This window comes from Westerdykella ornata (assembly GCF_010094085.1).
Source record: "Westerdykella ornata strain CBS 379.55 unplaced genomic scaffold EI97scaffold_3, whole genome shotgun sequence".
Taxonomy (NCBI): domain Eukaryota; kingdom Fungi; phylum Ascomycota; class Dothideomycetes; order Pleosporales; family Sporormiaceae; genus Westerdykella; species Westerdykella ornata.
Genome location: NW_022986853.1, coordinates 419,164 through 433,038, shown reverse-complemented (window position 1 = coordinate 433,038; position 13,875 = coordinate 419,164). Strand labels below are relative to the sequence as shown.

Below are 13,875 nucleotides of genomic sequence, written 5' to 3'. Positions count from 1 at the left end.
CAGATTATGTGGGATATATACATGACACTGAAGATGAGGGTTTGAGGGTAAAAGGAGGGGACATGGCTATAAGCAATCACATGCGTTGCCTACGTCTCGCGGATTTCTGCGGTTCTCTGTTTGCTGCTGCTGCGCCGCAGGGGTATCCCGTGTTCTTCCTTTGCTGCCGTGGCGATGGAGTGGTGGGTGGCACCGGTCCGATAGTGTCGTCGTGGTCGTTGTGGATTTGCGACTATCTCTTCCAGGCGAGGACGTTCTGTTCGCATGTCCGGCCTCCGCAACAAATCATCTGCCCAACCAGTAGCAGCCTCACTGATACTACAGTCTGGAGCCGGTTCTGAGGCCATCCACATCCGTGCTCGTGGAAGATATCAAACTAGAGTCGTCCAAGAATTCAGAACGATCGTCCCTCTTCCTCGACCCCTGCAACGCATCATGAACAGCGGACCCCGCAGCCTTGCATGTCATCAGCCCAGGCGGAGGTTCGGACAATTTACGTGGAAGGATGCTTATGCGGCCTAGGCGCGTCCAGTGCCAGATACTGCGTGAGTCGCTACCTTGCGTTTTCAAGCTCGGACGGGCGGGGGGATTCTGGGAGTGATTGGATAGTAGATCGGAGTGGATGCTACTTGGGATGCTGAGCGGCGAGCTACTTTGAGGCGTGAGGCGAAGTGCTTCTGCGTCGGATTTTGCGGGGTGCGCGCCGGGGGCTGGGTGTTTCTTGCCCGTAGGCGTCTCCGTTTGCTGGTACGGCATCGGGTAGGGGTTTTCTTGGGGCGTCACTGGGTTGCTCCCCAAGGGCATCACGTCCTTCGCCCTCCTTTCCTTCGGACTGGACGGCCGCATCCCTGTCGCGTTCGCTGACGAGATCTCCGTCGTGGAGAATGCTGGGCTCGTCAGTCTTCTGCGAATCCGGAGAGGGCCCGTGTTCTTGTCGTCCTGGAGGCGAGCGAGGCGGGGCTGCTGCTGCGGCTTCTGAGGGAGGTGAAGCAGGAGGCGATGGGAGATGCGTCGGTCGGATAGACCGTTGAGAGCGGAGTTGTTGGATTCTGGGGCGAGATGGCGGCACTGTGTCTTGTGGACTGGGAGTCAGTGAGTGTGATCCTTTGTGCTGGCGGAACAAACCGATACTGAAACAGTCTATCAAGATCTCCGCAATGGAAGAAATGGTATTCGTGTCATCGGCTTCTGGACGTTGGGATGAGACTACTTATTTACCTTGCTTAAGCCCCCGATGTTCCCTCATGTGGCAGTTGGGTTCCGTCTGATGATCATGATAATCGCAATCGTTGTCCCCTTCTGTAGGGTCATCGAGCAGAACGCCCCCAGTTGCTTCCTTGATGGATTTTACTAGCTCGATAGCAAAGTCGGGGTTTCCTTCAAAGCATTCTCGGTAGGTGGATACGTCGCGGTCAGATTGTGGATCCATAATCTGGCGTGCAGCAATCTGTATCATGAGTTTCCTCCAGGGTGAGCCTGGAGGGCTCTGCCGGTATATATCGTTGATCTCGTTTGGGTCGGGCACCAGTTCGGATAGGTTCAATCCTTTGCGATACTGGTCCATGGCAATGTTCTTCAACTGCTCCAGCCCGAGCCGCTCACATAGGAGGTAAAGCTTGTGACAGCTCACTGCATACTCGTATTGCCGGTCTTGCCCGGGTATGTCGCTCACATCGTCCAGTTTCCCTTGATACAGCCATTTCAAGAATAGCTCGAACCCTGCGGGATCTTGATCGGGCAGATGAATCTTGTCGCCGTTCTTCTTCCCTCCTATCTCTTCCTCTAACAGCTCGGATTGGTAAATGAGAAGCTCTCTGTGTATGTGCCACCGCCTCTTCTGTTCGCCTGTGCCAACTTCTATCTCAATCATTTGCCCTGACAGCAACCTGGTCATGCACCTTAGCCTTCGTGCTCAATTGAAGCCCATGACGTGTAGCCGAAATACAAAGCAACATATATCTACCTTGCAAACAACCTAGCAGCGGCTTCCCCCACACTTCCGGTCGCCATTCGCAAGCGGAAACGCTTGTTCGTGTACGCAAAGTCGCGCCAGAAGACATGCCCCATAGGGGACGACGCTGAGGTCCAGAGGCGTTCGCGATGGTTCGCGATGGTGATGTCGTCCGATGGACGCGGAGCTTGGAAGGTGGGACTGATGTATGCGCTAGAGCTGGAATAGGAAAGCCTTGGCATTACTATTGCGTAAGTGGGGATTAGGCCGTAACTTTGTCTTAACTTCGTCTTCAATGCCGAACCGTAGGAGTCTTTTTCGTTTCTAACTGGATTTCGCGGACTGCATCCGCTGTGTCTCATGTACTAATCTTGCCCGGTCCCGTAGGAATCTCACGGCCGCTGTCGTCCGTACCAAGGAATTGATCCCAACCCATTACCGCCCGAGAAGAGCGGAAGATCCTTCATTGAAGAACGACTGCAAACCGGATGCATTCCTGTTGTGGATGTTACTAATGATGACAACTAATGGCTCTCTCCTTTGCTCCAATCACTCTGCCCTACTGGCTGTCAAGACTGGGCTACGAGATACAGAAAGACTGGAATTTCATCACGCGTGATGCATCGAGGACACTATGTCGAATTGCACCGCTGCGTCTATCCATCTCTTCCACCAGGAAGTGCAGCACCAAGTCGATTAACAAAGTTAATAAAGGGAAACTCAAGCAGAGTGGGCGCTCAAAGCCTTCCAGGAAGCGAAGAAAAGACGGTGCAAAAGCACGCCGATCACAGGCTGAAATTGTCTCACCCGGCCAACATGCTAGTGAGCGTGAAAACGCAAGGAAGACGTGGTAGGCGTTGCGTTTGCTGTTGTTGAGAGAAGTTGAAAGAACTAAAACCTTGTTTGTAGCGGTAAGGATACAGTTCATACAATAACTCGCAGCACCCATTCAGCGCCAGCTCTTTCTACAGCCGGGTCTCTAAACAGTGTTCCTGCATCAAGCAACGTATTATTTCCAGAGCCAGATCCAGGACCCAGTGTTGAACTTGCAGCCTTCAATGAATCTTTGAAAGTCGCTAACAACATCTTCCGCAACTTCCATAGAGAGATCAGCAAGAGCCTGGACCATATGAGCTTCGCAAAGGAGACTGCGTACGTCCCTATTTGCGAAGAGCGGCCCTCTGTCTCATCACACGAAAGTGCACCTCAGAGCAATGTTCCAGCGGGGCGAGTAGTGGAACCAGTGCTGCATTGTCCCGCTCAGTCGCCGACAACGGTGGTGTAAGTTTTGCTTCCTCATCTGCCAAGCCAGTTCTATAACATGGGAGTCGTAGCCAAGGTGCAGCTCAGTGTAAGACTTCCTCGGACAAAATTTCCATACTCGAACCCTCTGTTCCCACACGATTTGACGACCATGTGACGCCATGTATTGCTGAAGTCTCCTCATCCAAGTTGCCGGCTGGTTCGAAATCCGATGATTGGGACTCCTGTTACCCATCGTGGCTTTCCGACATCCACGACCCAGACCTAAGACACAAAGTGGGACGACTTCTGGAGTCCTGCTCACTATTTCCAGTCCAAAGCCTGTACAACTTGCTTCTGGATCATCGGGGAGATTTTGAGTCCGCCAGAGACTACTTGTTCCGGTTGATGGAGGAGTACTTGCAAAGTCAGATTGCGCAAAAACCTGTAGTGGAACAAAATGAGGCGGAATTGAAGGCCGAGGATGAGGAGGTCAGAGTCAGATTTGACTTCGACGATCCGTTTTTCATTTATGACGACGATGTTCCGGAAGAGACCCCCGAGCAAAGAGTGGCTTCTCATCGCTACCAATCTCCCGTTAAACCTACAAAACCAAGGAAGAGTAGCAATACCAAAGGTCCCCCAAAGCAAAGACAGAAGAGGTCAGGGACATCAACGCAGAAGTGTATGAAATCTAAAAGAAGGAACCTGAAACAACCAAAGACTGGTCCAAATCAGCTGCAAAATCCTAGATCCGGTACTGATAGCCCAACTCACCGCCTTGCAAACTTGGAGGATGCAAACAACAGTCAAGTCATAGCGACTGATTCTGAAGATGACGATCTTCCGCTGGTGAAGATTTCAAGAAGCAGGTTAAGCGAGCCGTCGCACGGCACGACGAGCTCACGCAAACGAAAGAGAACCGAGAGTCCTATGGACAGCTCAAGTGGGGACTCAAATTTCATCGAGCCAGACGAAACGGTAGTAAGCGATTGGAGCACCAGTTTCCATATGTCAGAGAGTTCGGGGGAGTCTTCAGACTGGTCTCGGTGCGAGCAGGATCTTCCACTTGAATCCGACTCTGAGCGTGAGCCTATATCAGAACCGGATTCGAGCACTGATGACGAAGAGGATTTGTCAATTGAGCTCGACAATCCATTCCCCCATCTCCAATCCAGCGCGAGCGGCAAGTTGCCAAAAGTTCGTCGAAGATCAAGCGCAAGCCTCACCAAGGCAGATAACTCGTCAACATGGGCAAGGATATGTGCACGAACACAAAGGAACAAGAACATAGACTGGAGTCCGCAGATGTAGGCATTGATTTGAGCCTGGAGCGTATCAGGCAAAACGTTACGGCGTCCACATAGCTATTATGAAAAGCTGCTTTTGCAAGTCCTTCCTTCATGTCTCTGTATGCAAGATTCGAACCACGTAGCTATGAATTCTTTGGCTTTGAGCTCGGCGGATGCCCGGCGCTAGGCCACACTTAGAGTCCAAACGTATGCATTTATAACCTCGCGCTAGAGTAGAAAAAAAAAACGCTCGCCCCCCTTCTCGCCTTGTCTTCAGGTTTTACTGTGCTTTCGTACAGTTTAGCATATCTTTCACAACAGAGATCCTCTGCATGGTCGGCATACTCAGTAAAAGCCACTAGATGCTTGATGAGCACTGCATCGCCCGTTCATGTTAGATGATTATTTTTCTTATCTGACGCCACACTTATCCTCTCAACACCGTGGAGACGCAGTTGAAGCCACTTCCGGCTAGTCATGCACGGTCGCGAGTGTTCTTGGACTCTGGGAGGGGTGTCTATACAATAGACAAGTTCATTAAGTGCGACTTCCCCTACTTAAGGCCTTGTAAGTGCGTCCCGAACTTCAATAACCGACCGAACCACTTCCTCAAAGTCGCGTTTGGGCATGTTCGAACTCGCACGCGCGAGCACCTCACCCACAAGGGCCACCCCACTCCAATTTTCGAATTTTTCTGAACCTGCCCTAGGGAGGAGGTCGAGAAGCAGGCTCATCACGGAATCGTCGGTGGCTATATGGACTTCTAGCCCTTCTTCCCGATTGCGCATATTTTCCAGTACCGCATCTCGCAGGTCCTTCATCTCTGCCTTTTTCATCCAATCATGAAAGGGCACCTGAACTGTAACACGAGCCTTGCTGAAATCGATCTTGATCCGGCATGCCAGTGCGACGTATCTTCCGTTCCGAAGGCACGTCGCTACGAAAACAGGCTCTGTAGCAAATTGCATGGCAAGTTTGATGCTCTTGCTTCGTGGAATGGTTCTCCCGTGTCCTGATGTGGCTACGTCCCAAGCCATGGCGATATTAATACTTTTGAAGGCCTCCATCGGGCTAATCTCTTGAAATCTCCATCTCTCTTTATCACAACACCATTGAAGCCTGGAGGCATTCGAGAAGTCTATACCGTCTGTGCAGGGCGCATAGGAAAAATTTGAAGTTCTTCTATCATCCGTTGGACCACGGGCGTCGGATTGAAGATGGGACGTCTGTGGTACTACCTCCACGAGCCAAGGATGATTGACATCAATTACGAAGCACCGTGTGGGCGTAAGTACGGCGGCGATACAGTGAAAAAGTCGTGAGGAATCGGGAGCATTGGGACGGGCTAAAAGCTTGATAGCGCATGTATGATTGGCCAACTCAGGGGTAGATGCAAATCTTTGTCGTAGTCGAGTAACCATGGCGATGGAAAAGTCAACACAGGTTACATTTGGCTCGGTAAGACTAGTCGCTAGATCATCTTCTGATTTGATTCGTCCAAGTTCGTGCGCGGTGTGTTCGGCGACATTGTGAAAGCGACGGGAGTAGTACCAGTAGTGCCAGGTGCTCCAATGCTTTGTGTCCATGTAGTTCCATGCAATCTCTTCGGTTATTCGCCGGATTGCCTCTGATTCTGGGTCCATTTCGCCGTTTGTCCGTATGCATCTGCTTCCCAGGGTCTGTTAACGGGCGTTCTCCTGAGCCTTTTGCAGGAGTAGGTACTGTCGCATGAATGATAGCGCGTGGTTAAGTCTGTGGTCTATATCGTTGTGTATTCTGGGACATGGGACTTGAGAGCCACCTTGGACGGAGGGTAGGTGACCGCCGCTTCTCCTCACATCGAGCATACCTAGAACACAGCCTTACGCTTCGCCTATTCAAGGCGGCTCCATTGGCCAGACTCTAATGACGCCATTGAAAAACTGCATTTTAAGCCTTACCATACCCGGACAGAGGCGCTCTTATGCCAATCAGAAAGCCTACTGTGGTATCTGGCATATCTTGGCCCACGGGATCAGTAGAAGACAGTGAACCCGTTGGCCATCTTACCTTACTGTTGATTGGTTGTCCTGTACAGCCATGAGAGCTACAAGTCCCAAAGCATACCCCTGATACCGTAGTATAATATCCCTGCGACTCCTGAAATTTCAGTTGCGCGTGATAGGCAGATATGCAGTTCTATTTATAAGCAGTTTAGCTCCTTGCGGAGGACTGCTTGTGTCCACATATCCCAGAGTCAATGCAACCGAGGTCAGTATTCTGCAAGCGAACTGACATGTTCAGAAACGTTGCTCCTACTTCCTATGAAATGTACAAGAGTTGCCTCTACCACTGCTGCTTCATGATAGCCATGTATTTCATCTGCGGAATGATGAATCCCAGCAACTTGACCCAGTAGTGCTTATATGTTGAAAAGGAAGGGTATAATCAGCGTAACCAACTCCATGAAATATGAACCCAAACTCCCCTTCCAACGCGCGCACAAAACGTGCAGTCTGACTTGTCCCAAACGTATATAAATGCCCGTAAATCAATCTCAGTGGGCAGCTTTGTACGAGAAGAGCTCAGGATGTATGGCAAATACCTCGTCCTCGTCGGCGTGGGCATATAGCTCATCCCAGGTAGGTTTAAGCGCCGGTGGGATCTCCCACCTTGCATCTGGCCGTTCATCGTGCAAGATCAGCCGGAGAAGATATCTAGACGTCTCGTTTTCTTCAGCATCTCCGTCGACAAAAGCATCACGTGCATGCATCATTCGCAAGTTATTGAAGAAGATCATATCGCCGCTCCGCGACGGGATACGCTGGGACACTGCTTGACCCGCGGCGTGAAGCGCGTCAATCGCCTCAACTTGGGCATTTGAAAGTGGTGGCAAAGAAGATGGCCGATGTCGGCATTGTGTTCCGAAGAGGCGCGAGCGGGACGCCTGCACTGCCAGTTGTCCAGAAGATAAGGTGAAGAGCAGGGGCCGCTCATCATATGCGCCCTCCGCTTTTGCACTTTCGAAGACATTAGTGTCTGAGGCAATCAATATTGAAGATGCTCACTTTATGTTGATAATGGGCTGCCGCAGTGTTTCGATGATATCTGGACGATCCTTGGAGATCTCGGATACTATGTCATGTATATCTGCGAGGTAGGTATCACCCCCGGTCTGTGCTTTTGAAAGCACGTAAAAGGAGAGGATTGACCCATAATCGGTGTGAAACGGCTAAATTGTTATTAAACCGCCCTAGAGGATTGTACAGTACTTACCAGCGCAGTGTTCCTATTTGCGGGGCCTCTATAAGCTTCGCACCCCTTCTCCTTTGGCGGTTGAAGATTTGTAACATGGTCTGTGTTGATAAGTATGATGGTTTCACGGTGGAAGTTCTGGACTTACGAAGAACATTCGGGTCGCCCACAGCCCATGCCCGTTTAGAGCCAACATGACTGGCTATGCCAGTGTATATTACCACATTCTTCCACTTACTAAACCAGAGAGGCTTCAACCCCCGTATGATGAAGAAAGGTTCCTTGTCTGCTAGCAATATGCTCCGTTGCCTAAGCTTTCTCGAGAGTGTGGGCAAGGGGAAATGCTCGGCTTGGAGCTTGTTGAGCGGAAGGCCGGTAGCTATAGCGATGTCAATAGCCGCGCTTGGCATGGCGATTCTATACTCTCACCGTCAAAATAGGCGTATGCATCCTCTATCTCTTTGAGGTCGTCAAGCGAGAGTTGAAGGGTCTTGGACTCGAGATTCGCTGCCTGCGAGTCATTCATCTGCGGGCAGTCCGTAATCCACGCCGCACCAGGGAGAGAGGCTGCGTGATGTAGATGGAGCTTTCTTTTCAACTCTGCGATGCTTTTTGCGGAAGGCGTGTAGCCAGAACCGTCAAGGCTGTCATCGGCATGGGGGGCCATGCCTGTGGAACTGGAACGCAGAAATAAGAAGGGTTCACTACTGAGCGGCAAATGTCGCGAACAAATTCACGTCAACAAACACTGTACTTGACCGTACAATGGCTGTATTGGGACTGGCTTTGGGGATGTATTCCGCCTACTTCGAATTCACAGCAGAAGCGGGAAGGCTTTGTGCTTCTTCACTTGTAAGCCCAAGATTTTTGAGCCGCATCTAATTTACCCGTGAGTCAGCGGAGCTTCAAACCATTCTGCTATAGGTGGCGAAATTGTGCTGATAAACGTGCAGGGAACTGCAACACCCTTTGGTTCTCGCTATAAGGCTGTGGAGGTGGGGTCGAGATGAAGCCGGTAAGGCTGCCCAATAACAAGTGCAGACCGACCCGGAAGAAACGTGGTTCCATATGTCGTCTTATCATCCTACATCGAACTTAGTCTTGTGATGAGTTCGGGAGTGAGGTCTGCTGCATTGCTTTGAGTAATAGCAATGCATCATCCCACTCTTCTCTCGTGTTGGTGTTGAACAAACAGTGATCGTAACGAGGGGGGATTGTGTGTCCGCCGAGTCGGAGCATCAAGTTTGACAGCCCCGACCTGTTCTCCACGGCGGTGACAGTCAAATGAGCCAGTGCACCTGGACTCCAAATAGCGACTATGGGTTCCGTTGATCGCTGGCTGTTTGCGAAGCATGTGACGGGGTCGCGGTAGTGGTGGTACAGATCCGTGAGGTCTTCCCCGCGGAGGAGAGGATAATCGCAGGGGATGACCAGCCAGTGAGATGCCGGGTCGAAACAATAGAGGGTGTGGAGGCCAGCTGCCGGGCCAGCGACATGCGCTGCGCCGACAGTAGGAGCCACGAAGAGAACATGGACGCCCATCTCCGGAGGTATCCTGACGTGCTCAGCTCGGGAGGAGTCTCGAAGAACGATGCAGATTCTGTCTGCCTTGGGAAATGCTTCTTGAAGCATTCTCAGGCGATTGAGGTAGACCGGAGTGCCATCAGGATATTCTAGGAGGAACTTGTCAGATCCCATACGCGTGGATCTTCCTCCTGCCAGAAGCGCGAGGTTCAGTTTGGAAATTGGAGGGTGTCTGGGAGCAACCATGGCTCTTGTTAACGGCATCTTGCAGTGGAATGTGGAACATAAAGCGTTCCGCCTACCTCGTCACATTCGGAAATATCAAAGGACATCGGCTCACCGAGCGACGGCTTCACCCACACCGAGTCACTTGCCACTTTCGGGACGGAGCTGTCACGCATGGTTGCGTGGCATTGATCACGTCCGAGACCCCCGGTGCAGTGTTGCCCGATGAAACCGGTGAAGATTAAATCCTAGGGCAGTTTAGCGCGCCAATCGCGTAGTACGTCAGCCTTACACCTACCTCTAGCTTCGTCACCGAAGCTGAGCCTCAAAGGATTCTACAGAGTATTCATCATCAAAACATCGCACTTAGAAAATCGTCCGTAACGATGAGGAGACCGCCGTGAGACTTTCGGTGTACTCCGCCCCCTAAGCAGAAGGTTAGCAACTTACGTTATGCCGGATGGAGTCGTTCGACGGATGGGATATCGTGGGAGCAAGCGACCATCGGAAAACTCCTCCTTCGACAAGATGAGCCACAAGAAGAGCAGGCAGGAGGATATCCTGGAAAAATACAGTCCGTCGGATCGGCATGTTCTACAAGCAGCAGCGATGATACTGAGGACTAAACTGGAAACTCTGTTGTCGCTGGACACAAGGTCAGACGGCGCATCAACGAGAACACCGTCGTCGCGGATATCTTCAAGGAAAGCCAGCTCGAGCGAAGGGTCCTTCAACTCAGGCTCCAATGGGATCGCTGGCGATTACACACCCCCTGATAGCGCGGACTCCGAAGAACATCAGATATTTAGGGACCAACCAGCGAACTTCGTAGAATACACCAATCCAGGGAATTTGGCTTTCGAAGGGCACCGGGCGATTAACCCAGTCGACCAGTCCTCTGTCGAGTTCGACATTGCCGGTGTGGGGATGAGCGACATTCACACGAACATTGGTATGGGAGCTTTCACAACGACATTTCGAACATCGCAGGAGTTATACCCATCACCTCCCACTTCACAGAATGACCACGGTCCGACGCAAACGCAAAACACACTGGCAAAAGACTTTGACAGTGATATGGTTGCATCATGGGTGAATATAACCCCCCAGGCGAACCAAAATACGTTTCCTCCACAGCAAGTAAACGGTCTAGCACAACCACCACTTGGAAGACAAGAAACCCAGACTCTGAACAGTTTCAACCTGAGGTTCGGTGGCCAACACTTCGACTTTCCCGAAGAGGGAGCATATGTACCATACCTCACAGAGGACTTGACGATGAACCAGTTCTTGCCTGCTCCGGAGGCTATCATTGAAGAAGAGAAGATGTTCGTCGATGTATCCGTGGACGCCAATCCAAAGGAATGCGACAAGACAGCAGGGACCAAGGGCAAGCGTCGAGGACCTTTTCAAAGTGCCGAGCAGAGGGAACTGACTGCCCTTACCCGCAAAATGGGAGCCTGTATCCGCTGCAGCATTCACAGAATCAGAGTGAGTTTCTACCATCCTTGTGCTATGAACATGCTTTTAAGACATCTAGTGCGAGCTGGATGAGCAAAACCCAACGGGATGCTGTAGGGCCTGTCGCCAAGCGATTCAAGGGAGACCCCTTTGGATCCCGTGTCTACGTTACAAGATCACGGATTCGGAGCTCTTGGACAACGCAGAGCGTCCTCGACCAACGTGGACCTCACGTTGGAAGAGAATGGAAATGATCGACATCACGAACTGGGCTTCCGATGAAATCAAGACCATCAAAGTAACGCAAGGGGTGGGAAACACGTGGTATGCTCTGAAAGTGCGCCAGTTTGTGCCTGTAGAAGGCGACGCCCTTGCTCGAAGATGGGTAGCCGATGGGCAGAAGCAAGAATTCATGTGTACGCCGTATGCGGTGGCAGATATGAGGGAGGCTGGAAGAGTTCTGTCCGCGTTCAGTGAAAGTACACTCAAAGATGCGCTCAAGTTCTGGCTGGCAAATGGAGACACATTGTTGGCGAAGACATACCTGATGGCATATCGGTATTCTTTCACCGCAGAGGTTGGTATCTCATGTTTTAGCATTGGTCACTTAACTGCGCTGATTGCTAGTAGAACGAGGACGACCGACTGCTGTTGAAAAGCACCATGAGGCTTTGGGGTGCATCACGGATGATGTCTCGATCAGCATGGATCTGCGGTGAAGAGACCCTTGGAATGACCACCCGCGATTACGGACCAAACTCTCCCAGCACCAACAGGATCCTAATGCCTCCTGTGTTCTCCGCTCAAATGGAGATTATCTTCGTTGCCATGATCCTCGAGCCAACCAAGAAGGAAGTGCTCTCCCGGCTCAAAGCTCTCATACAGGACAACACCCGCAACCGCAGGTCATGGCTGGCTATTTACCTATGCGTCTTCTTGCTACTGCACAGCTGTGCGCTTTTAACTGCACGAGACAATGAGCGTGCCAGGCTTCAGGGAGTCTCTGAGCGCTTCTATCGCCCTCGAGTTATTGAGGAGCTTCACAATGGAGCTAAAATTCTGCTGGCGTACTTCCACTTCTGCAACCGGGGAAGCTACCCGCTTTATATGGACTGGACGTCAGAAGATCAGATGTTTCTGGCTGGGCTGAAGAAAGAGCAAGCAGAGTTCCTTCAGTTTACCGTTCAGGAGTACAAAAAGAAGGGTATGTATTTTGCATGACATTCTTTGTTATTGTCATCACTAACGGTCCACATTTAGCTCCACATTTCGAGAGAATTCTCGAGAACAATGTCTACGAAGATCCATACTACTTCATTGCACAGATGTATGAACGCGATTGGAAGCCCAGACACACCAAACATACTCTGTGAAGCGTTGCTCCCTAGCCTAGCCCTCCAGAGTATCTCCTCTTACTTTCAACACGTCGCAAGCCTGCGACCAAGCCACATTATTTACATTTCGTTTCCGGCACCCTTGCACTGGCTTTTAGATCTGGATTTTCTTTGTCACAGGAGCAATAATCATGCGAGTCTCCTGTTATTGCACTCATCACCCTTGTAGGACGCCCACCATGTACTCTACTCATTCCTTCTTCGGTTTTGCTTCATGATTCATTTCGAGAAGCGTTCATAGGCTCGGATACCCTTGGGAACGGATTTTGAAAAGTTTCTGGACACACTGAACGGGCAAGTTAGGACACATTTCATCTCAACCGTAACTAATAGGGATACGAGGCATCCTGGATCACTAGAAAAGTTTACTTGTTTTTCAATGCTCTTGGAATATCATTAGACCGGATTTGTGGAATCTCGACGCAACTTATGCACCGTAGCACTGCAAAATTGGGTAAGACGACGCTATGCGTAAGTGCTCCAACAATTTGCACGATATGCAGTCCCACAAGCAGTAGAAAATGTATGTAAACATTGAAGACATCGCTATCATCGCCTATACTTTCCAAGCGCCGATGTCAAACATTAGTATGCCAGATGAGATTCAGTCGTGCCCTATCCTAACCTCGGACGTCCGTAGATATCGATCATTGATAATGTATGTATGATTATCGCTGACATACCACCCCAGAGACAACATACAACCTCACACAACTTCACAACCTCGAGCCTTTCGACCCGCTACCAGCTCTACTACTGCCCCCACAGCAGGAAAATTGTGCCCCAATCCCAACAAGGTAATCGTCCGCATATCGAGATTTGCTTGACCCCGGGGACCGGGTACCAGTGATCATGATGTTCACGGCTTGAGTGGCAACGTACGGCGATGTGTTGTTGTAAGAGAACTCTATCAAATAAGTTAACACCGTCTAAACGAAGATGAGAGCAATGTAGCACTTTACCATTGTGGGACATGAGTTCACGGTATGATGTGCAGGAGATGTAATGCTTGCAGGTTGCCATGGCGGAATTTGAGGATAACTTTAGTAATATCGATGAGCGCTCGTGAAGCAAGGGTTTGAAATCGGGAACTTCTGAATTTCATACCCAGTGTAGGAACCCTAAGGGCAATGCGTTGAGGCGTGCTTGCAAAGGAACTGAGTGGTTGGAGTTATAAGTGACCAGAGCTCGAGCGTACCCTTACTTCTTCTTATACTTGTACCCTTAGAGGTCTCGGTGTATGAATCAACCCCAGTTACATAGCCAACTCCCACTGACCTAGAAACTCGGAGTCTAAGCACTCAGTGACGATAGTCGATACGGGATAAAGCAAAAATGCTAAGAAGCCTGCAAGTGGACATATCAGGCCAAAAAGGGCCCTCGAGGCTAACCAAGCACTAAGTCGAAACATCCCAAAGCCAATCGAATGCTGACATTCACCGCCAGCCAAACCAAGCAAAGAAACAAGCAACATCCAAGCATTCACGCCTTCACACCGACCTCAGATGTGTATCAATCCGCACGCATGCGCAGCAAGATGTACCCAACGCAG

General features: G+C 50.7%; 6 protein-coding genes across 6 annotated transcripts; 2 read left to right on the top strand and 4 right to left on the bottom strand.

The window, feature by feature from the left end:
• Positions 1–1,028: 1,028 nt before the first annotated feature.
• EI97DRAFT_172185 (uncharacterized protein) lies at positions 1,029–2,175 on the bottom strand. Its single transcript, XM_033793434.1, has one exon. It carries the CDS (start codon positions 1,892–1,894, stop codon positions 1,211–1,213), a length of 684 nt encoding a protein of 227 aa, XP_033656855.1. The 5' UTR covers positions 1,895–2,175; the 3' UTR covers positions 1,029–1,210.
• A 303-nt stretch (positions 2,176–2,478) lies between these two features.
• Positions 2,479–4,507, top strand: EI97DRAFT_464606 (uncharacterized protein; the record flags this gene model as incomplete). The annotated part of the gene is made up of 4 exons (XM_033801426.1): positions 2,479–2,801; positions 2,861–3,103; positions 3,152–3,232; positions 3,286–4,507. 4 exons carry the CDS (start codon positions 2,479–2,481, stop codon positions 4,505–4,507), a joined length of 1,869 nt encoding a protein of 622 aa, XP_033656854.1.
• Positions 4,508–5,042: 535 nt separating this feature from the next.
• EI97DRAFT_455575 (uncharacterized protein) lies at positions 5,043–5,522 on the bottom strand (the record flags this gene model as incomplete). Its single annotated transcript, XM_033800656.1, has 1 exon — positions 5,043–5,522. The coding sequence occupies one exon, from the start codon at positions 5,520–5,522 to the stop codon at positions 5,043–5,045; it is 480 nt and encodes a 159-aa protein (XP_033656853.1).
• A 1,430-nt stretch (positions 5,523–6,952) lies between these two features.
• On the bottom strand, positions 6,953–8,600 carry EI97DRAFT_172105 (Clavaminate synthase-like protein). Its single transcript, XM_033793431.1, has 5 exons — positions 8,149–8,600; positions 7,868–8,098; positions 7,741–7,820; positions 7,533–7,696; positions 6,953–7,484 (listed from the first exon to the last, which is right to left on the bottom strand). Exons 1-5 carry the CDS (start codon positions 8,384–8,386, stop codon positions 7,022–7,024), a joined length of 1,176 nt encoding a protein of 391 aa, XP_033656852.1. The 5' UTR covers positions 8,387–8,600; the 3' UTR covers positions 6,953–7,021.
• On the bottom strand, positions 8,473–9,738 carry EI97DRAFT_172137 (nucleotide-diphospho-sugar transferase). The gene has a single exon (XM_033793432.1). The coding sequence runs from the start codon at positions 9,505–9,507 to the stop codon at positions 8,815–8,817; it is 693 nt and encodes a 230-aa protein (XP_033656851.1). The 5' UTR covers positions 9,508–9,738; the 3' UTR covers positions 8,473–8,814.
• Positions 9,739–10,794: 1,056 nt separating this feature from the next.
• Positions 10,795–12,302, top strand: EI97DRAFT_370279 (uncharacterized protein; the record flags this gene model as incomplete). Its single annotated transcript, XM_033795224.1, has 4 exons — positions 10,795–10,959; positions 11,009–11,506; positions 11,560–12,133; positions 12,190–12,302. 4 exons carry the CDS (start codon positions 10,795–10,797, stop codon positions 12,300–12,302), a joined length of 1,350 nt encoding a protein of 449 aa, XP_033656850.1.
• Between the last annotated feature and the right edge of the window lie 1,573 nt (positions 12,303–13,875).

Bases quoted from the DNA above. Each gene is read 5' to 3' on its own strand.
- EI97DRAFT_172105 (XM_033793431.1), bottom strand. From the start codon at position 8,386: ATGGCCCCCCATGCCGATGACAGCCTTGACGGTTCTGGCTACACGCCT. The intron at 8,099-8,148 runs GTGAGAGTATAG...ACATCGCTATAG, and splicing joins TGCATACGCCTATTTTGACG to CTACCGGCCTTCCGCTCAAC. The intron at 7,697-7,740 runs GTAAGTACTGTA...ATAACAATTTAG, and splicing joins CAAATAGGAACACTGCGCTG to CCGTTTCACACCGATTATGG.
- EI97DRAFT_172185 (XM_033793434.1), bottom strand. From the start codon at position 1,894: ATGACCAGGTTGCTGTCAGGGCAAATGATTGAGATAGAAGTTGGCACA.
- EI97DRAFT_172137 (XM_033793432.1), bottom strand. From the start codon at position 9,507: ATGCCGTTAACAAGAGCCATGGTTGCTCCCAGACACCCTCCAATTTCC.